The sequence below is a fragment of the Aulonocara stuartgranti genome, assembly GCF_965226115.1.
Source record: "Aulonocara stuartgranti genome assembly, chromosome: 12".
Lineage (NCBI taxonomy): Eukaryota > Metazoa > Chordata > Actinopteri > Cichliformes > Cichlidae > Aulonocara > Aulonocara stuartgranti.
This window is the reverse complement of record NC_138948.1, coordinates 37655041-37677769: the sequence shown is the minus strand read 5'-3', so window position 1 is coordinate 37677769 and position 22729 is coordinate 37655041. Positions and strand designations below refer to the sequence as shown.

Genomic DNA, 22729 nt, shown 5'->3' with positions numbered 1-22729 from the left:
CCCAGAGTCAGAACCAGACACGGAGAAGCTGCATTCAGCTTTTATGTTCCTTATATCTGGAACAAACTCCCAGAAAGCCTCAGATCAGCTGAAACACTCAGTTTATTTAAATCCAGGTTGAAGACTCACCTGTTCTCAGCTGCATTTGAATAAAGCACCAAATCCACACTTTAAGCTTAAATTTCAAAACTTACATTTAACTACTGATTTTATCTACTGTTCTGATTTTATCTGTTTTGATTTTATATACTGTTGTTTGTTTGTTTGTTTGTTAATTAGTTAGTTAGTTTATTTGCTTGTTTTAATCAATTTTAAATCCTGCTTTTTATTTGTTCTTGTTTCTAATGTCTCTGTAAAGCACTTTGAATCACCTTGTTGTTGAATTGTGCTGTACAAATAAACTTGCCTTGCCTTAGTCGTTAGTGCTCGAGTGTGCAGTTTCACAGCATCAAGGTAGTGCTGGTGAAAACTCATCCTGAGACTTCATGACGGGACTTCAGTGAGTGATGCTGGCTGGTTCACGTGTTCTGTGCTGTCCATGGCTCTAAGATACAAAGTTTCTTCCGTTCAGACCAAAGTGTGCTGCTCTCTTCACTGAGTAGGAGGCAGAGGATAGTTAGTGAATGGACTAATACACTCTTTTCTATGAAATTAACAACTTTCTGGTAATTTCAGAGTTGGAATAGCCTTGAATTCAAAAACACGTGCATGGCTTTAAGAGGAAAGCTTTTATTCAGAGCATCAGTACGAGCCAGAATATCCTTCAGCTGTGCTAACAGGCTGGATAAGCCTTTAACACGAACACGTCAGGTTGGGTTAAAAGATGTGCTGCTAGAATACAGTCGAGACATGCGCTGAAAATGTATTCAAAAAATACTTTAATCTTTAAGTTTTATGAGTGTTTGTTTTCATTAATAGCTGATATTTACATTTGTGATAAACTTGATGTTTAATAGAAATGTTTCTTTCTTCAAAAGTGATTTTAAAGCTTTGAGTGGTATGGATATTCAAACTGTTGTCCTGCACTCACACGTAGAGAGTCGGGAAGCTACAGCGTACCACGAGAACAGACACGTGGATGCTTTAAAAAATATTTTCTTCTGCTTATCTTTCAGAATTTAACATATGATAGTAATGATTATTTAATACATTATAATAGTTGCTCTGGTCATTTTGGTAAATGCCATTTAACACAGTAGAGACACAACAGAGAGACGTGCGGCACTTTGCGGACGAGCTATTTCAGCCGCTCCTTTGATCGTCACCTTCAGTCTGAAACGGTGGAAGTGTGTCGTCATGACAGCGTCTCTTATCTTTTCCATTCTTTCTTGGCTTCAGTTTCCAGTGTTTGTGCTAAGCTAGCTTAAAAACATCCTGCTGAAAGTTTTAAAGTTATGCTAATGGTATGAAAACTGCAATTTCACAGTGACGTTTTCCTTTTTTATACGTGACAACGGCTCAGTTTGCATCTCCTCCTTTAGCAGTCGACACTACGCCTTCACATTAGCATGTTTTTCTGTATCGAACACAGCATCTTTTTAAGGGATCAGTTAATTACCCTGCCGGGCCTGTCTCTGAAACACCTCTTTGTTGTGCTAATACGCTCTCTATGATAGCATCGCCATCCTTAACCTTCTCCATGTGTACAGATAACCCAGAGGGGGTGGAGTGGTATATGTAGGGTGCTGGGAGTTGGGTAGTGGGGGTCGGAGGGGCGTCGTTGCAGCACGTCCTCCAGCTGTGCCTGTGCGATGACAAGCCCGTCCTCAGCCAGACTAAACAGAACACGCAGCTTCACCTGCAGGGCTTCCTCGATGCCTTTTCCTTTCCTTTTTGTGCTTCCTCTTGTCTTGTGACTTTGGTGAGGATTTGGGGCGATGCGGGATCACAGGCACACGTCTGCATTGCAAGCTGTAGTTAAAGCAGCTGCTGTTCCCTGCTGCAGTGCGATTGGTAGGTTGGTCTCTCACCAATGTGCACTGGCCTGGCTGAATGCACTGAACCAGGTTTTTTGTGCCCATAGCAGTTTCAAGGGAGTCATGCTTGATCTTTCTGGGCCACATGGAAACTAGGTCAGTGTGCTGCGCTGTCAGTCATGTCTCACTCGTGTGCGTGTGTGTGTGTGTGTGTGTGTGTGTGTGTGTGTGTGTGTGTGCGTGTGTGTGTGTGTGTGTGTGTGTGTGTGTGTGTGTGTGTGCAGAATAAAACTGTAAAATAGGGCTTTTACATAAGGATGGGATGGCTTCCACAGATATGCAGTGTTGCTATTATGGAGATTCTCTCAAACTGCAGCACAACTTCCTCAGCCCCCTCCGTACGCTGCCACATAGGGAGTGAGCAAGATAGAAAGAAACAGAGGGTGGGGGGGGATGAAATTCTCATGCTTGGTTCAGATCCCTAAGAATGCTTGGGAAAGCAGGATCTTATTATCACAGCAAATTTGCAATGTGCAGAGTGGAGGAGATTAGATGCGTCTTGCCTTTGAAGTGTATTTTCCAACCATTGTGTGATGGCAAATTCCATCAAGTGTTGGAGGCAGCCATGATAAGAGGCACGGGTTATGAATGCTGCGCCATTAAAAGCTGTCATTTGAGCAATAAGATGAAACACTCCCAAACTCCTGCTAAATGGAAAAAAATCTCGCCTCATTTGGGCTCTGTCATTCATAACTGTCTCAGATACTAAAATAACAAGGTGCCTCGATGGCCTGGATGAATGTGTCAGAGTGTGTGGACTGTGGATTATAGTGTATATAAATGAGTGGGTATTGGCTTGTGAATAGGGGATATTTTCCTCTCAATCAACTCTGTTTATTTATTTATTTGTTTACAAAGGACTGACTGAGGGCTTATGTTTCCAGAGATCCTACTGGACTTTGATCAGGCTGCCTTGGTATGACCTCAACTCTTTGACCTTCACTTTGAGCACTGCGGCGTCTGGGAGTTTGGTGTCAGGACATGCCCAGAGTCACCAAAATAAGTTCCTTCCTCCCAGACGCACTCCTTTGCTCCTCAGGGGCTGCAGAGTGAAACGCTGCCTGAAGGAACCTGCCTTAGGAGTGATATCAGCCCGGGCCTCAGATACTGTTGCAGCCTCAGACCAAACACAAACAGCACAGAGCTGCAGGAGGTGTCTGAACATGCACGTGTACATACTTCCAGCACAGTTGGTCTACTTTGTCTTTGACATCAAAATTGTGGCGTTCTGAGTTTGCAAAGTGCAGAATAATAATTGATTAAATCCTTTTATTGTTCATTCTTTCAGCTTTTAGCGCTCGCTGGTGGTGATCCTTCAGCTTATTAGTGGCTGTGAACGATGGATAACTTCTGATTCCCCTGGAAACAAATCTTTTGTATGATTGAAATATTTGATCCAAACTGAAATCTCACAGGAACTGAATGATCAAGTTTTTACAGTTAAGTCTAAGATTTGTTGGGCAAAAACATATATTTTAAAAAATGTTCCTCTGTGTACAACCCCAGTAGGTTTTAAAACAAAGAATTTTAAAACAAAATAAGTTTTAAAACAAAAGTTGAGCATCAACATTTTAGGAATTACAGCTGTTTTCGTGAGGCTCAAAAATTAGACAACGTGGCCAAGTGAGGCCTGTCTCCTGATTATTCCAGGACACTTTGGGCAGATGACACATCTGGAGCTGATGCCATGATCCAACTCACGTTCATTATGTTGCCACTGACATCACTGACAATATGATGTCCAAAGAGATGTTGGGGCAACTAAAGGAGGCTGTTATTTAGCTTAAAACCCAAATCAACCTCAGAGAGGCAGAGACAAATCCAAAATCTGCTACCTTCTTTAAAAAGAGGTTTGGAGCGGATAACTGTGCAGCACTGAAAGCTCTGGAAGACCACAGGAAAAACTAAGAAAAACCCCTTTACAACATTTAGCCAAGTCAAGTACAACAACTGCATCTGCTGTGCAACCAGCTCCCAGTTTGGACTCGTTAGACTACTTTCCTTTATGATAAAGCATATAATGGATCAGGTGGCTCATCGTCCTTCCTTAGTTACGCTGCTGGACGCCTAGTAGGGGTGGGGAAAAATCGATACTGTGTAGCATCGTGATATTTTGTTTGCTAATAATGTATCGATACAGGGACAGCAGAAATCGATATTTTGTTACAAAAAAGGGTTTTTGTGCTCTGACTTGAGAGCATGTTGATCCTTTTTCTGAGCAAGAATCCTGACATTCCTTCACTGTCCAAATGTGTTTAACTTTATTTTGGCAGCAATAAACATGACAGTTTACTTATTTTAATTTAAGACACGTTTTATTTTAATTAAGTTTAAAACTTTTTTATTTAATGTAAAATTATATTTTGTTTTAATTTACTTTCAAATTCTTCAGTTGCTGAAGGGGCTGCATAGTTTTCATAAATTGCATAGTTCAGAATAGCTGTAATTGTACCAGATGGTTGCATTCAGTTAAGTTGGACTAGACTGTAATACAAACCGTTCAGTTTGTCAACAATAAAACTGAACTGAGAGAAAGACTGAGTGTGAGACTTTGATATTAGATAAAATGAATATTGATAAAGTTTACCTTTATGTACAGAATCTGAATATCGCAAAATATTTAAAAAAATTGCAATAATATCGTATCGTGGGATGTATGGTGATTCCCACCTCTAATGCCTAGCCTGCTGGATGCTTCCCATGAAGCATTCAAAAAGTGCTTTGAGGGCTCAGGTAGAGTAGAAGAGCACGATACTCACCATCTTCAAGTCTGACGTGAACAATTCAGCGTCACGTGTGATGTCAGAGGACTTCACACACACTCAAATAACAACGTTTAAAAATCAGTGGTGGATGAAAACTAGGATTGAGAATTCATAAGAATTTAGCAATTCCATTATCGATATCACTTCCTTATCAGTTAGGTTCCTTATCGATTCTCATTGGCTCTTCTATGAGCATCACCAAGTATCATGTCAATTCATTGCCTGCTGTATGGCCAAAGCTTTGTTCATGTTGAGGTCATTACTCAAAGAAGTCAGAATTACACATCTTACACAGAACACTTTCCCTAAAAGTAATGCAGTATGCTACTTAATTACTTCCAAGAGAAAGTAATTGATTATATCACTCGTTATTTTACTGTCATGTTTCTCTTCATAGAACATAAAGCCGACAGCTTGAAAACCAGCACAGACTTTACAACGACCCCCACAGCGCTGTTCTACTCTGAGCGCTCAAAGCTTTAGACAACTTTATACAGTCACACAAGCACTTTTTCTGAGCTGTTAAGTGCTTAACTATCTAACATTCATACACATGGGTTAGTGCCTTGCCCAAGGATATTTGGCATGCAGACTGGAGCAGCCTGCGATCGACCCACCAACCTTCCACTTCGTAGCTGACCTGCTCTGCCTCTGAGCTACAATCACTCCATGATTCTACTTTAGAATCATGAACAGGTAGAAACACATGATGTTTTCATACCTGTTGAAGTTCAGGATCTGGCTGCCTGGCTGAGGTCGGGGTTCACTCTGGGTTCTTGTTTAGCTTAGCGTTAGCATGCTCTCTGTGCAGGTGCTTGCAAAGAGCCAAAGTTGTGTTAGCAACATATTGCAGTTTATTGTCTCGGATGCTTGGATTCTGTTTTTTATGTAACAAAAATAAAAGTAACGTGCACGTGCATGCTTTACACCGCGTTCCAAATTATTATGCAAATGATATTTTTCTCAGATTTTCCTAAATAGTCGATTCAAATGACAGTCGGCATAGTTTTGCAGTCATCAGCCATTAGAGTATAATTCATATGTTACTCATCAAAGCTGCCAATGAAAACAGTATGTTTGTCAAAAATAAAAAACTTAAAACGCTCTGTTCCAAATTATTACACACACAGAGTTACAAAACGTTTTATAGGTTGTAGAGAATTGAAAATGGTCATTTGTTAAATTTGCAGCATTAGGGGAACATATTCACTGAAATCAAAAACATCTAAACAGGTCAACTTGCATATTAACACAGGACCCCTTTTACAATTCTTGCATCCATGGAACTTGTGAGTCTTTGGAAAGTTTCTACTTGAATGTCTTTGCAGGATGTCAGAATAGCCTCCCGGAGCTGCTGTTTGGATGTGAACGGCCTCCCACCCTCTTATTTGTTTGCTTGAGGATGCTCCAAAGGTTCCCAATAGGATTGAGGTCAGGGAAGAATGGGGACCACACCATGAGTTCCTCTCCTTTTATGCCGATAGCAGCCAATGATGCAGAGGTGTTCCTTGTAGCATGAGGTGGTGCATTGTCTTGCATGAAGATTGTTGTGTTGCAGAAGGCACAGTTCTTCTCTTTCTACCATGGAAGAAAGTGGACAGTCAGAAACTCCACATACCTTGCAGAGGTCATTTTTACACCTTCAGGGACCCTAAAGAGGCCAACGAGCTCTCTCCCCGTGATTCTGGCTCAAACATGACTCCACCACCTTACTGCTGATGTTGCCGCCTTGTTGGGACATGGTGGTCGTCCACCAACCATCCACCACTGCATCCATCTGGACCATCCAGGGCTGCGCTGCACTCATCAGTGAACAACACTGTTTGAAAATGAGTCTTCTTGTAGTTCTGGTTAGAGGTGGTTTATGCACAACTGCAGGTCTCTGGAGGATCCTACAGCTTGATGTTTGCAGCAGCTTCACATATGTGTTTGCTGCTTTGTGATGGCCTTTTAGCAGCTGCTCTCTTAATCGGATGTATTTGTCTGAAACCTTCATCATTGTGCCTTTACCTGCACGAACCCGTGTGTGCTCTGACTCAGCCACAAATCTCTTACATTATGGTGATCACGCTTAAGTTTTCGTGAAATATCTGAGGTTTTCATTACATGTCCAAGGCATTCAACTATTTCATGCTTTTCAGCAGCAGAGATCATTTTTCATTCCTATATTGCTTGAAAACGGTGACCTGCTTAATAATGTGGAACATCCTTCTTTAGTAGTTTGTCCTTTAATTGGGCTCACCTGGCAAACTAATGCTACAGGTGTCCGAGATTGTTTTCAGTGATACAAAGAGTCCCGAGACACAATTTCATCCATGGGTTTAATTGAAAAACAACTTATTTCATCTGTATGACACTTAAACACAATAATAATTAGGAACGCGGTGTAGACTGTGACGCTGTTCCTGCAACACACAACTGAAATCAGCTGATTGTAGCGCAGCTGCAAGAACTGATAGGCAGGCTCAATAGACAGGTTGACTAACAATTGTAGGGAATTGGACTCCCACTTAATTCCCATTCCTAATGAAAGCCAGTGTTGAAATCTTTTATTTAAATTGTCGTATCTGTGGAGGAGGTCAGGAGAGAGGTGCAACACTGTCACAGTGTGGGGTTTCAGTTCTGTGTGAAGATCCTCTGTCACTAAGTTGCAAAGATTGTTTAACATTTGCTTTAAAAAAATCTATTTTTGCACATCAAAATCCATGTTTGTGCTGTTTCTTCACATACTGTGTGTATGTATAATGTGTGCTGCAGCAACAGTCTAGGGTCCTCCCCCTACTCTGGCTGTGAGCTGCACATGTGTGACACACTGTGTCTCTTCATTGAAAGTTCAAATTGACTTGATCAAAGTAACCCGATACTATGAAGACTACGTATGTTGGTGTGGCCTCAACCGAAGCCTCAGAAAAGAGTACTCCCCCACATACTTGTGCTAAAATATTGAGGTGGTTTTTGGGGAAACCTTCCCACCGAGCTCAGCTTCGGTATTTTTAGACTAAGTAGAGGTCTGAGAAACAACACTCGCGATCCCCCACCCTTCTCCTTTTTCCCGTTTCTCGTCTCTGGAGGGACTCGTCTGTTCCCTGCTGGATGTTTTTCTTTCTAAGCGGATGAATATGAGGATGATGTATAGAGTTTCCTCAACCATGTGGTGTAAATACGGTGTCTGCATCATTAAAGGCTTTATGAACTGTTTTCTGTTTTAATGTCTCCACACTGACAGCTAACGGATTTGTCCCAGGTGTCTCCATCGCTGCTCCCATATGTGTGCGTATGGAAAAATGGCCCGTTCCTTCTGTTTTCTTGTTGAAGTGGAACTATCGCAGTGCTGTATGCACATCCGAGGGCCCGCATGCACAGAATAATTCATTTGATGCTTTGATACGCGATAATGGACCCAGTAAGGTATTATTCATACGCCCCAGATCTCTTTGGAGAGTATGGCTTCTACAAAGTGTCCCGCTATCTTCCTGAGTGCCCCCCTCCCCTCTTTTAAGACTCTCTCGTCATTTATTATTTAAATCCCTCCATAATTCATCCAGCGCCCGCCAATACCCCCTTCTTTGCTCATTCTTCATTTAGTGCAAATTAGCACGAGCTCTGAATGTGCATTTGTGGAAAAGCAAACGGAAAGAAATGGCAGCGGGTCGGTCCGGTGGATACAACTCGATGCTTATTTCCTCAGTCCTGCCTGTGATGTGATGCCATGTGACATATTGAGTCTAATTTGTAGCCTAAAGAAGCAAACAGCTGTGGCCTATTTTGTTTAGCTGTTGTTCGGGTGATGTCACCGTTTGTGCCTCGTAAGGCTGCCTTGCTTTTGGCAGTTGGTGTGAAGATGTCAGGAGAATTTTGTTAAGCTGCTGATGAAGAGGACAGGGGTTGTGTAGCCTTTAGATAAATCTGATAAGTCAACCAAGGCGGTTGTGTGCAGTTTGGAAGACATCTATTAACCAGTGTCACAGATTCACACACACATTGTTGCTATATTTTCCTATGTTGGACCGTTGGGACGTTCATAGAAGCCACAACAGTTTTAGCCCAGGAGGTTGCTGCCGGCATATAAACGTGGATGACCACGAAACTGAAGCTAACCCGAGCCAGCCGTCACATCTGTGACCCCGATGCTGTTGTCGTTTACTTTCACTAAACAAACGAATCACTCAAAACTCCTGCAGCTGTTTAGCACCCACAATACTTCCTGTTTAGAAAGTTCTAGGTAGCGTGTATAATGAGCTCATCAGCAAAACTAGAAACACTTTTGGACACTGCTGTCATTTTGCAGTTAATTTCTGGTGGAGCGACATCAGAGACTGCGCTGCATGCAGTGGTGAACTCACGATATACTGTATATTTTTGGTCTCCACCTAACCGGTTGCAGCAGATGGTTGCCCCTCTCTGTTGAGGAGAGCTCTTCCTGTTAAAACGGAGTTCTTCCTCCCCACAGTGCCCGAGTGCTCCTCATTAAGGAGCGTCTGATTGTTGGGTCTTTGCTCTAATGTTGCGGGTGAGGTGACTGTAGTGCTGCTCGATATAACGATATATATCAGGTGTCGATATAAAAACATCTGTCGTTTCATTTTACGCTATCGTTTGTTTTGTGGTGTCCCAAAATAAACTGTTTACAGCAATATTTTTTCATGGTTCTGATGTCACTATAGTGACTTTATTAATTTCTTAAAGTTCTCTCTTTGTCTTATTTTTTAATATAACCACACTACGGACAGAGACGCGCCTGTTTTTATGCGTTGTCGTTAGCAACAACGACGGCAAAACCATCGCGTGTCCGCTGGTTTAGTTTCCACATAAACCTTTCACAATAAAGTTCAAGATCCTGTTGAGACTTTTCAAAATAAACTGAATCACGTGAAAGAGGCAGAGTATTTACGGATGAGAATTAAAAAAGAGCCGCCAGGTGCTAAAAAAGAAACCTTAGACTCAAACGTTAGAACGGGCTTTTCCCCGCAGCACGCCGTGTAAGAAATGCTCGCAAAGAAAACGGCGCCGTTACAACTTATGTCTAAAAATATATCGTTTCATGCATCGTTAAAACAGCGGTCCCCAACCCCCGGGCCTCGGACCGGTACCGGTCCGTGAGTCGTTTGGTACCGGGCCGCGAGAGTTGAGGCTCAGGTGTGAAATGTCTGGTTTTCAGGGTTTTTATCGGTTTTCAGCGTTATTTTGTTATCGTTTTTAATCGTTTACTCTGGTTTCCTGGGTCTTTCACGTGTGTTATGAATAAATCTTCTTTTTTTCGGTACCGGTACTAGTTTTATTTTGTTGTATTTATCCACGACACCTTAAAGGCCGGTCCGTGAAAATATTGTCGGGCATAAACTGGTCCGTGGCGCAAAAAAGGTTGGAGACCGCTGTGTTAAAACCCTCGACTCCAGGTACGCGACGCCCAGCTGGAAACACTTCACCAAGTCGAGCTGCCCGAGATTCACAGAATTTACAGAAAATGTTACATTCTTGTGATTTATATGGTTATCGGACGATAGATGTCTTATATCAGGATATGAGATTTTGGTCATATCGCACAGCCCTAGGTGACTGTTGCTGTAAATTATAAAATTGTATTTAAAAGTTGAAATGAACACTGAGCAGTATCAGAGCCAGGGCTGCACATCAGTTGATTATTGAAGAATGTGAATAATAGTTTAAGGGGATCTTAAACGTGGCATTACAGCGTTTAACTGATTGTGTTTCATTTGCTCGCAGAGAAATGAAGAATCTGTTTTGTTGTAGTAGTTTCATTTTAAAGGAAAGAGACAATATCGATCAAAAATCCAGAATTTAAAAAAACTTCTGGCAAACTTTAAATCATTATTTCCGTCTCTGCACTGAAGCACATATGTGACTTAACTGCACAGCAGCGAACTGCTGAACTGGGTTCAATATTCATACCTGCTCCTTCCTCCTGTGCAGGTCTCAGCACGTCAGCCTGCGTCCCTGCTTAGACATAACATTACTGCTGAAAAAGCCGACAGTCTCACTGCCTAAATATGCACTGACGGTCTATATCTGTTGATCATGCATATTGATAAGAGTTTTGTTTTCTGTGTCCACAGATGCAGTCGGGGAAAATAACCTGGGTAAGTGGAACATTTTGGGAGAATTCAGATACGCTGTACTGAAAGTTACTGTAAAGATAACACGTCAAATATCAAACGACTGAAATACTGTGGTTGGTTTTTCCACTCCTACTGCCAGTGTTATTACTACAGCCAGCATTAATGCTGGTACTAGTATTGATACGTGGCATTAATTCACCTTATACAGCACACATCGTGTTGGACCGTGTAGCTGCCTTAAATAATAATTTTCAATAAAGTCGTCCAGTTACACTCTTTTCTAGCCTTTGGCATCACGTCTGCCCGGTGACACATTCACCGGCTCACACTCTTCTGTTAGTATTATTGGACATTAACTCAGCTCAGACTCAGGTACCTGGTCCATGCTTGATGGGGGCTCACTTTGCTGAGATGTCCAACACTGATCAGTGTAGAGCTCTGTCACTTTCTCTCTTTGGTTATTTATTTGAGAAAAGATCACATTTAATTTTGAAGTGAACATTTCCTTAATGAGAGATGTGAGTTTGCTGTTTTTGAACGACGTCACTTTGGACTACAAAAAGAGAGGCTGATGCAGAATGTAGAGTTTTTAACAACACATGGATTTCTAAATATGTGTTTATTTAAATCAGAGGTAAATGTGCTCAGTTATGGGAGAGCAGCCATGTTTAAAAATTACGATTTGAATGGTCATTATGAGACATGCACAGAAACGCTGGCTGATGCAGAACAGGAAGAGACGTCTGAGCTTTTGACCGAGCGTTACATCCAAGAATGGAGCAGCCACAAAAACAATAAAACATTTTGTAAATGGGAGTTAATCAAAGAGTCGGCCACGCTTATATAGCCTGTGCAAAATAAACATTTGAGAATATGCCATGCAAACTGTAATAAGACGTAGACGGGACTGTGGGAAATGTGGAGCTTAGTCGAAAAACAATGTGGACAAATTTGACTTGTTCTCCTTGAAAAGGAGGATGACAAGGAGTGATTTGGGAATAAAGGAAAACTGCAGATGAAGAATTTGAACTGCAAGCAAACTAGCATAGCGCTTTGTATAAAAATAGGATTCGTTTTTGTTTAAATGTTAAATAATGATAACGTGATGGCCTGTTTCACATTTTCATCGCCTAATTGTAACGTCTACTCTTCTGCTTCTACTAAGCAGTTTATAAAGAGATAAACGGAATGGAGTCCAGCTGATTGGTGCCACAACTGTACCAATCAGGTCCAAACTGATCCAAAGCAAAGGCCAGCATAGGTGGGGTGGGGGGCGGAGACCAGTGTCAGGGGTGAATTGTGACAGAAGGATGGCAGCAAGAGTGAAGGAGAAACCTGCTGTGATAGATGGTCCTAACCAAGACACGGAGCTGCCCGGGAGGAGGTCCATGCTCATGGATTGGTGTGGTACAAGAGGAGGCTGGAGATGACGTAAGAGGACGTACTGTATTTTCCGGACCATAAGGCGCGCTGTCGATGAACGGGTCTGTTCATACATAAGGCACCCTGGATTAAAAGGCGCATGAAGTGAAACCAAACAGTCAGATAAGTCAAACACTGCTCAACTCATTCTTCTTGCTTCCTCCACTTCCGTACCATCGATTCATTAATGTTGAGCTAGCGAGCTAACTTCCTGCTAACTTCTAACTCCGTTGAATTTAATAAATCTGTTTTCATGGATGCCTGGATGTTAAACTTCATTGTTACACCTGGTAAAGCAGCAACGCTGATCATTTTATTACAGATGGAAGACTTTAGACAGTTTGTAACTCTCAGTGATGCTGCAGCGTTCGTTTGACTTTAGGACCTGAAGAGACGGAGTTTAGGACCCAGACTCCTGACTACAGCAGCCGTAATGCTCCGACTATCCAGCATGCGGTGCGGCTTCCTAGCTTAGCAAAGTCGTACCAAAATAGTTTTGGACAGATTTCTGAGCGCCGTGTAGCACATAAAATCAGCTCAGTGAGCACAACCAGAATTCATACATACGGAGCACCGGATTATAAGGTACACAAGCTCATATGTATAAGGTACACTGTCGATTTGTGAGAGAATTAAAGGCTTTCAAGTTCACCTTATAGCGCGGAAAATACAGTACATAGAAAATAAACAAATAAAAAAGAAATACATATAGAAAATGAATCAAAGACAATAAAAACTCACATAATGTAAAATACATATACATACTCCCATTAAGCTGTGTCTAAAAATACATAAAATAAAAAAGCAAAATTCAATTGTAGTAATAATGTCAAGTACAGTTTTATGTGAAATGCAGATGTTTATTGACAGCTATAGTGTAAAGTACCAGGAAATAGACCTGCTCAAAGCTCAGTTACCTGAGTGGTTACTATCCTCTGTGGGTCACATATGCTGTGGGTTTGGCCATTACTTCATTTAACTAACTCAGACTTTTAAAACCATCTTTGCATGAGAGGATTCACATTCATCAGCACTCAGTGGTGACACGTACAACATGGGACGTCTGTGATCGTAAATCCACAGAAGGTTATGCACATTATGTAATGTGTGGTGTGTCAGAGCTGCAGGTACAGCTATTTAAATATTAAAAGCGTCACTTCAGACCTCTTCTGTGCAAGTAGGCAGCAAAGTGGAGCTAACTTTGGCATCTGGAGGAGCAGCATTAGCACAAAGCAGCTGAATATTCGGTTAGTTGGGTAGATGAGTTCAGCTTTCCATATGTAAGAGCACAGTCTTGGTACTGATCAGCCGTCCATGTGCTCATGAACAGCTGATTATATCCCTGAACTAAGAAGCATGCTGATGATGACATGTGTCCAGTGTCTAAAGGACTTTAGAGTTGGTCACTGCTATACTTGTGTGTAGTTGGCTAGTAACAGCACCTACTTCCAGCACGCTGTGTCCACACTGCTGCTGTTTAGGAAACATCCACTGGTTTGTAGTTGCAGGTTGGCTTTGGTTAGGTTTCTCAGATTAGATCATGGTTCTAGCTCAAATCCAGCCTTTCAATTACATTATCCATTTCTTAGAAAGCATGTCTGCCAAAAAAAGCACAAGAACAGCAATGTTTACTGCCGGTACCAGTTCCCATCACGTCCCCTGAGAGCTGCATGCAGGGCTCCTAAAGGCCGAGGTGAGGCGCAGCCAGCCCGTTGCCTCTTTGTCTCCACGCTGAATCCAGCGAGACCGGCGTCTCCTGGTGTCTCTGCCTTTCTGATTAGAGATCTCCTTGGGGAGTAATGACAGAATTGTGCTCCTGTCAGTTCCTGCTGCTCAGAGTGGGCTAATAGTCATGTTAGCGCATGCAGCATGTCATTAGCTCTGCGCTAGTAGCCCAACGAGGGGCGAGTCTGTCATTTTGAGGCTAAATCACAGGGCGGGTAGGCCTGAGATCACAGTCACAGCGGTTCTCTGTAGCTCCAGTGTTTCCGCCCACCCTCCTCTGCCTCGCTTAATATGCACCGACTTACACATACTGTATTAACTCTGAGGAATTACTGCGACGTGGGCTGGAGAAGGCAAATGGAAGTCAAAGAGAGCCACTCTGATGGCTGCTGATACAGCGATCATTCAATCAAAATCCTAATTTGAAACACACTGCTTATTTCTGACTGTGATTGGATGATTCATGGTTATCACTCGGATGATTAGCAGGCTTGCGTAGCATCTATCAGAGCATGGGCTAATCTGCTTTGATTATTAGCCTCTAAGCCTTCCTTCCACGCTGGGCTTGTCGGGTACGGAGTGATGAGAAATTGCGCTCTCCTCGTGTTTGTATTAATCTATCTGCGCTCACTCGCCAAACTGATAATTGCACGGCCCAGGCTTCAGATCAGCCCCTCCCCCGAGGAATGTTTTCCTGTAGCCTTAAACATGCAAACATTCTTATTATTATTATCTTATCTTATCTTATTCCTTTGCACTCGTGTGTAACGTTCCAGCGTATCAATCAGTTTTTACAGAGTAGATAAAATTTGCACATTCTTACCGTGACAAACAAAATCTCCACCCCTGTTGGGTTACATTAGTTTCAGGTGTTTGGGTTTGTTCTGCCCGAGGGATGCTAGTCTGGTTTGGCTCTTCCCCTCTGCGGTTTCTACTGACCATCAGTGGACGTGTGCACCGTCAAACCTGAAGAAAGTCTGCTGACGCTTCAGCGTGCAAATCAGCCGTCTGCATGGAGCGTCTGTTACATGTATGTATGCCATGGCAGAATGCTTCTATGCACAATAAAAACTTCTGCACATTTTCCAGCTCATTGGTCACAGTGGGCTTTTAATGCTAAGCACAACTTGCCCCGCAGCTGAAACTTTATGGGGAATAAGCTGAGCATGATATATTTAAAAAAACGTTGAAGCCCGTGGCTCCATAAGAAGATAAGAAGTGGATCTGTTTTTTGATCCACGTGAGGCAGATCTTAGCAAAGCCGTGGGTTGATCCGTGAGTCTGTGGGACGAGCTGATAATTGCGAGCGAGCGTGACCGTGTTATACAACACGCGCGCATCTTCACTCGGCGCCGTGACCTTCTCCGCTGAGATTTGCGTCCGCCTAACTGCCCTTTTGCTGGGGCATGTTGTGTAAGTGAAGGGGCCACGACGTGAATAACATTGGTATTTGTGCAACATCCTGTGCTGAGTGGAGAACTAACTGGAGCAGGAGAATGGCGCTGTTCGGCGAGGTTCACGGCTGTTATTCCTACAGGCCATGAGCGTGAAAGCAGCTAATGACATCTGACAGTTCTGGAGCAAGAAGAGGAGGGCTGGACAGAAGGGGGTGGGGGGAGGTTGGGGGGGTTAAGAGATAGAGGGGGTGGCTGTGGGAGATTATGGGGGGGTGAGAGAAATAAGGGATGAGCTCGGTGTGGACAAAGCAGGGATGAGGGATACGGGAGGGGAAGGGCTAAAGAGGCGAAACTGTTGGGACCTATTGTTAGCCACTGTAGAGGACGGCCTCCCAGTGCCGCCACTGTGGGCTTTTACCTCTATCAGCATGAGATGTCCAAATATTCTGCCCAGATGTCGTCCAGACCTCAGAGCTGAAGGTTGCCAGTCTTTAAATCTTCGATGTCCACATCCAGACTCCTCCCTGAGTTCATGCAATGGCTGCCATTTTGAAATGTGCCTTTGAGGGAATTCCAGAAACGCTCTCAAAGCATCCAACACGCTTACGTCCTCGCAGATATGTTTAGCCCCCCGCCTCCTCCAAAAATACCCCCCAAAAATCACCAAAGTGAGTTACCAAACCCCCAAAACAGACAAAAGATTGGGTGTAGAGGTGGGGGGTGAGGATTGGGGCGTGACAGATGGAGGGAAGAGGGAGACGAGTTGGGATCCCACTGTAACGTGACAGACCCCGGTCCCACCCGAGCTTCAGCACCACTGCTTTTGAAGAAGGCGTAGCAGGCGTCCTGCTGCCAGACTCACCTGTGAACCCGACATCTTATTGTCTCGTCCTCCTTCAAAATAAAGGCGTGAGGTTTACGTCTGCTCGCCGCTTCGTGGCATTCAGACAGACACGTGTCTGCGTTCGAGTTGCACAGCGGGTGTTGGGTGCCCCCAGCTGTTTTGTACAGTGAAGTCTGGGGTGGGGTCTCCACTCGAAACCCCGACTGTAGGTTGTACGTTTGGGCTTGTCTGCATTGGTTTGAGCTGTGTGAGTATTTTTATTTTGCTAAACTTTCACAAAGCTGCTACAGAGAACTGTGAAAATCATTTTCAGTCTCCAAAGCAAACGAATTATGTAAACGGGCTTTTGACAGCCTCGTACAAATATCTGTACTTTGATCCAAAGCAGTCGTCCACCAGTGGAAAAGAAAGCGCTTCTGGTAAGAGAAAGCAAACATCAAAGGTGGCGCTGGCTGTTTGGCTGTGGATGAGACGAGCAGCAGGCGAAGCAGCCCTCAGCACCCTCGAAGCTGCTGGCCCACATCTATACATTGTGATGGCTGCGGTCACACGCTGCTCTGCAGATTGTTGATATCTGTGAGTGAACAAGTCACCTCATGCTGCTGACTTATCGGGCTCTTTGTCTCCTGAGCTCAGAGGGGCTCTGGGTCTGTGTGTGACCACCCTCTGCTGGGGGATTGTGGTACAGCACCTCCATCACCACTGTAGCCTGACGATGATGTGATGGTGCGACAGAATGTTTTGTTTTAACGAGGTAACATCTTTCAGTGCTTTGGTGAAATGATACACACGTGTGCTTTGTTTCCCACTGGGCTTAAAGGCAGCATGAAACCAAAGTTTGGCACTAAGCTGGGATTGAACACTTCATGCAGCTGCTTGCATGAACGCTGTCCTTCAAAATATTCCACAGTGTATTAACAACGGGAACAAGTGACTGTGTGGTTACCAAGGTTACTGCTGTAATGTAAAACAACATCATTCAACATCATTGGCATCGTCACTGCTTGTGTCTTAAGGCAAGTGATCACATTAGTTACTCCTGATGTATATGTATGTAAACATGATGGCAGAACAAAATCAGAAGAAGAGAATCTGTAATAACTGCTCACAGCATGGTGATATCACATGTGCTTTACAGCAGAACACACAGCAGCTGAGTTTCACACCGGGAAGGATTAACATGTCATTTTAATGACTTTGCTATCAAATTATTGCCAACTCATCAAAACAGAGAGGGCGTCAGTCAAACAGGGGTGTGTTGTCACTTCTGGGAAACTCACTGTGGAAAAATCAACAGGGCATGGGGGGGGGGAGTCCCTCCTCCTCCTCCTCCTCCTCCTCCTCCTGTCCTCAAGCTTGTGACGAAGCCATGATTTCACCTTTGACCTTTTGTCATGCTGACTTGGCCCACTGTTCCCACAGCTTGAGCATGAAAACTGGTCAATATTCATTGTTTCAAAAGCTAAATGAAGGAAGAGCAGACTGGTGATTAGGTTTTTGGTTTCACGTGACATAAAAAGACTGAGTGAGCACTCGCTGTGAGTGCCTTTGATTTTTTTAATTTAAACTTTACAGAGTTAAAAATGTTACAGAAACTCTAAGTGTCCCGTGACAAACACTTAAGGTCACCTGAAGGAACAGAAACGGATGCAGCACTCTGTCAAAATATAAGCTAATAAATATAAAGAGTCACATGTCGTGTTAATAGGCTTGTTCAAAGGGCAGGCAGTTCAGAAAGCAGTTTCATTTCATGGTGTACTTTTGTTTTAATTATATAAAAAATTAAAACGTCAAAGATGAAGCAGCTTGAATCAGTCTGCAGAAATGCTGAGTGCCTTGCTGGGTTACATGCAGTCCGCTGTTCCTCTGCACGTCTGTCTTTAGCCACGTGCAGCTGTCCTGTCAATATGTTAACATCTGCAGTCCCACCTGACAGCCGTGCCGACACAGTGATGGCACCAAAGGAAACCACGAAGCTTCATATTTATGAGTCATCCTGGGTAATGATTAAGATCAGCCTCCATCAACATGACTGCGTCTTTTTGAAATTCTGGGTTACTTTGTTCTAGTAAGCTGACTTTTAGCAGAAAGTAGAATTACATGAATGAACAGCTTCTCGTATAAAGTAGCTGTTAGACATTGAACTTTGATGTTTTAACCTTCCATGTGTTTAATGACAGGTTGGCATAATGATGGAAACGCCTACTTTGACTTCCCGGTGCAAGAATATCTGAATATGTGTGTGAAACAGAGGTGTTGCACTTCACCTTGCTTGAACGTTAAAGGCTCCTCCTGTGTGTAACGGGCACATTGCAGCTCTGAGTTTGAGATCATTAAATGCCAACATCAGGGTTTTGTCTCTGACAGTTCAACAGCTTGTTGTGCAGTTGCTGGTGCATCCATCCAGCAGTCCTACAGAGAGATTTCTATTAAAGCAGAGCTACAGAGAGACCACAGGCCAGTGTTAGTGGGGTATTTTAATCGGGATCAAAGGAATTCTGGGAAACTGGTCACAGATGAGGTAGCGGATGAGGAGAGTATTAAAACACTCGATCTTCAGGTGGGCAGGAAGAAGATCTGCACTGAAGGTTACGCTGTTGTTTGACATGCAGCCTCATTTGGACTTGTTAGAGTGAGTGTTAGTGTTACAGCCAGTAATATTACTGTTAGATGGATGTGTGAAAGGCTGTGAGATACTGAGCTCAAATCACACTGGGATTCTTTGTTTTCCTGCTGGCTGCAGGCAGATGTTACGCAACCTGCTGGCTTTTTCTTTCATTGTCTTATTGTTTCTTTTGCCACATTTTTGATTCATTATTTGCTTTGTTTTTATATGATTTTACTTAATTTATATTTAATTTACTACTAAAAACTGACCCGTGGTTTAGACGTTTTAATGCAAGGAAGCAAACTAAAGCTAAGCAGAGCGTGGTGACTGCACAGGAATGGACGCACAGCGATGTGGCAACCAGAGCTCGAGGAATGTCAGCAACCTGGAGCAACGACTGGAAAAACACCGAGTTACTCAGAGTGGGAAAGGCCCAAGTTAATGTTATGTGGAAATGTAAAATAAGCCAGAGAAAGTGGCTGCTAAACATTTATCGCAGGCAGAGCTGACCTGAAGATGGTCTTTAAGCGAATAGTCTGGACGTCATCATCTGTCATTTTCCTGTGATTTGAAGTCAAATATTTAAAATGTGACTTTCAGCTTTCATTCACAGTGTTAACAAGAATATTCCCGTTTATGAATGACAGCTATTTTTATACATCGTCAGTCGTTTTCAGAAGCCCAAACATAACTGGGAGAACTGGTTGCAGCTCTGGGGCTGGCCCTGCTTTGTTGTTTAATGCTTTACATTATGGGACTTGATTTTCTTCCCCACGTTGCTTCCATAAACAGATCCCATGAGATGGTTTATATTAGCATCAACATACACTGATCGATGCAAACAACATAAAATTAGCATGTTTCGTATTTTGCGAGCTGCATTCTGCGCTTTATTCAAATTGAATGTGATGAGCCCCACGCTGTCCAAACCCCGGACTACACTCTGACCAGCAGATGATTCGACCTGTTTTTATATGGCTGAAATATTTAGAAATGGATGTAAAATAAATTGCAAACATAACTCAATTCATGACGACTGGCTTGTGTGATTGGCTGTTTTTGGGCTCGCTCAGTGAAATCTGGAGACCAGGTCACCTCAGTTTTACCGTTTCTGCCTTTGGAGCGTCCAGCGAGAGAGCAGCCGCATGGATCCACTCATCACCCAGTGATTACCCCCCACACTGGTATTAATCATGAATATAAGCGTCTATTCCACTGGCTTCCAAGGTTTTTCAGCCTCCTATAGAAAATGAACTCCTTGTTATCACATGGAGATCTGACTGACCGAAGGTTACACTGAGACTGATTCATATTTAATAAGAAAGCCAACAAACCATCAGCAGTTCGGCTCGTCTGTCAGTACAATAATACAGTATTAGTAGTGTTAGAAACCCAGATGTTGATGATCTGAACATCAGGAAACGTTGGCTGTAATCTGACACTGTCCTTATAGAACAGTAAACCTGAGGTGACCTGTTTTTAAACGTTATTATTGAATACATCGAGACGAAGCGCTGTTATTCAGCCTTTTGTGTTAGGTGTGTGGGTCCAAAATAAAATTGTGTGTAACTCATGAAAATCCCACCCTTGATGTGGTCTCATTCATGTGCGACCAAAAGACGCATGGATTTACCAAAACACAAGAGAAGGCTTTTATTTGGCCTCTGAACATTCATCATTGAGAACAACTTTGCTCTTAGGAGGAGTTTGTGAGGGTTTCTGTGCTGGCCTTTGGCAGGGGGAGGCGGCTCGTTCCAGGTTTCAGTCCGTAGATCAGCACCTCAAAGCTCTGAAGGGAAAAGAATGAAAGCTAAGTGTTAACAACAGTCAGAAATAAAGAGCTGTGGGTTTACCCGTCTGTGTTTCAGTGTAGAGCTCAAATGCTAGAATGGATGGATGCTGCCGATTGCTTTGGGAAATGGTGTGTATGTTTGCAGGAGAGCGAGAGCCGTGCCGCCTGTTTTTCTTGAAGCTCTTTGTCTGAAGAGTGGAGAGGTTTGTGACAGTGTGGAGAGGGGGAAGGGAGCTCAACCAGAGCAATGCCCTTTGTTACCCAAATGTTCAGGGAAATCCAGCAAACAAGCCACAAAACGGCTCTTTCCAGCTGACTTTGTAGCACATCAGCGTTTAGGAACAGAACTTTGATTTGTTTTCAAAATGTTATGCAAACATACAGCATTTTAGCCTCTCATGAAACATGCAGTTGTGATACTAAGAACTTGTCTTTTTCATCATGTGAAAATCATGCATAACCCATGCATAGTGTTTGATGATTTGATTGTTTCCCCTGGTCTCAGAGCTGTGAGAGGAAGCCTGATATCGACATCCTTTGACCCTACACTGCAAGCTTCCACACATTCACTGACTGCATTGACCCGACATGAAGTTAAAGTTAAGGGATTTCATACAGTGACAGCATAGCCAACAGCCCAGGGCCAGGATAGAGAACAGGCCTCCCATCTTCTCACATACATCTTATATACATACTCTGACTTTAGCTGTAGTAAGTTGAAGCGTGAGTCTATTACATGTCACATCGTTTTATAGTAAGTATTTATGGCACAGTGTGTGATGACAACACTTTGTGTCCTAATGCCGCAGACAAAAGCAGGAAGATCTTTGATTTTAGCTATGCTGTTATGCAGCCGTAGCCAAGGTAACTGCCTCCTCTGAGTTAGGTGTGTAACCTGGCAACAGCTCTGACATGTAACAGTAAGTGTACTGTGATAATGAAGCACCATTATGACAGCGCTGTGATCCTGTGAACACATTTATTGAAGTGTTGCTGAAGATGATAGTTTTCCTTCATCCAGCTGCTGCCCAACCTGTGCATTGTTGCCTTTGCAACCGTGGCTGCTCGTTCACGTCGTATATCGCTTCAGTTTTATCTTCATAGTGCACATAAGCAGCTGACTTGGCAAGAGTGGGAAGGAAAAACTCCAAAACAGACTCATTAAAGGAAGTGTTTGAGGCTGCTGAACAAAAGAGTACAGGCAGTGCAGGACTTAACAACGTGAGACTTAAACTGTATTTGCAACAACATAAATACTAAATACTCTGTAATAGTGGATTCACAAAAGCTCTTTAAGAGCACGTCTGTGTAAAGACCCAGATTGTTATCAAAGAAAGTTGATAACACTAAATAAATCACTAAACCCTTCCTCAGATCACCTGTTCAAGTTTGTAGCTGCACCCATGCACTGTCAGTTTAACACAGGCTCAAAGGTAAAGTTAAATAAGTGCACATGCAGACAAACCCTTCTTACTACACTTATTATGTACCGCAACTTTAACCTCGACTCAGATCCAGACATGGGAGACAGGGGCGTGTTTGCTATTTGCCCTATGAGCAACAGACATGTTGCGTTTGTGTCTCAGCAGTGAGCCTGTGAGGTGTTCAGTAGGCAAAGAGTGAAACTGCATCACGGATGCATCACAAAAGCTACACAACTGTCAGAGATGCACATGTGATACAGGCACTTCTAATGTTTTGCATGTCTGTGTTCGTTTGGCTGTGCAGTCAGTCTGTGCTCGGTTCCACTCGGTGTGATTTGAGTTATATATTTAATAAAAATGTGAGCGTGGCGCACGTTCAGTGCCAAGCAGCATAGATATGTGTGGTCTGTGTCAAAGACAGTCTGGACCTCTGAGGGGCAGAAAAACCAGAAACTGTTAAATAAAAAATGAATAAATAAGATCTAAAAACACATTTTTGCTGATTATTATTTATCTGTTTAAGAAAAGAGATTTTATAGAAGAATGATCATCAGCTGTACACACACACACACACACACACACACACACACACACACACACACACACACACACACACACACACACACACAGTCTCCCAGGCCCATCCCAGGTAGCGCCTCCCTCCCCGTAACCACAGATAGGGCGCTCGGCGCTGTTTTG

General features: G+C 43.1%; 1 protein-coding gene across 1 annotated transcript in view; it reads left to right on the top strand.

Annotated features, from left to right (window-relative positions):
- Positions 1-22729, top strand: part of nr6a1a (nuclear receptor subfamily 6, group A, member 1a) — a 122155-nt gene that overhangs the window by 57971 nt on the left and 41455 nt on the right. Inside the window, exon 3 of the mRNA XM_082555330.1 lies at positions 10816-10839. Within this exon, the coding sequence (XP_082411456.1) occupies positions 10816-10839 (24 nt within the window). The remainder of the gene's footprint in view (positions 1-10815; positions 10840-22729) is intronic.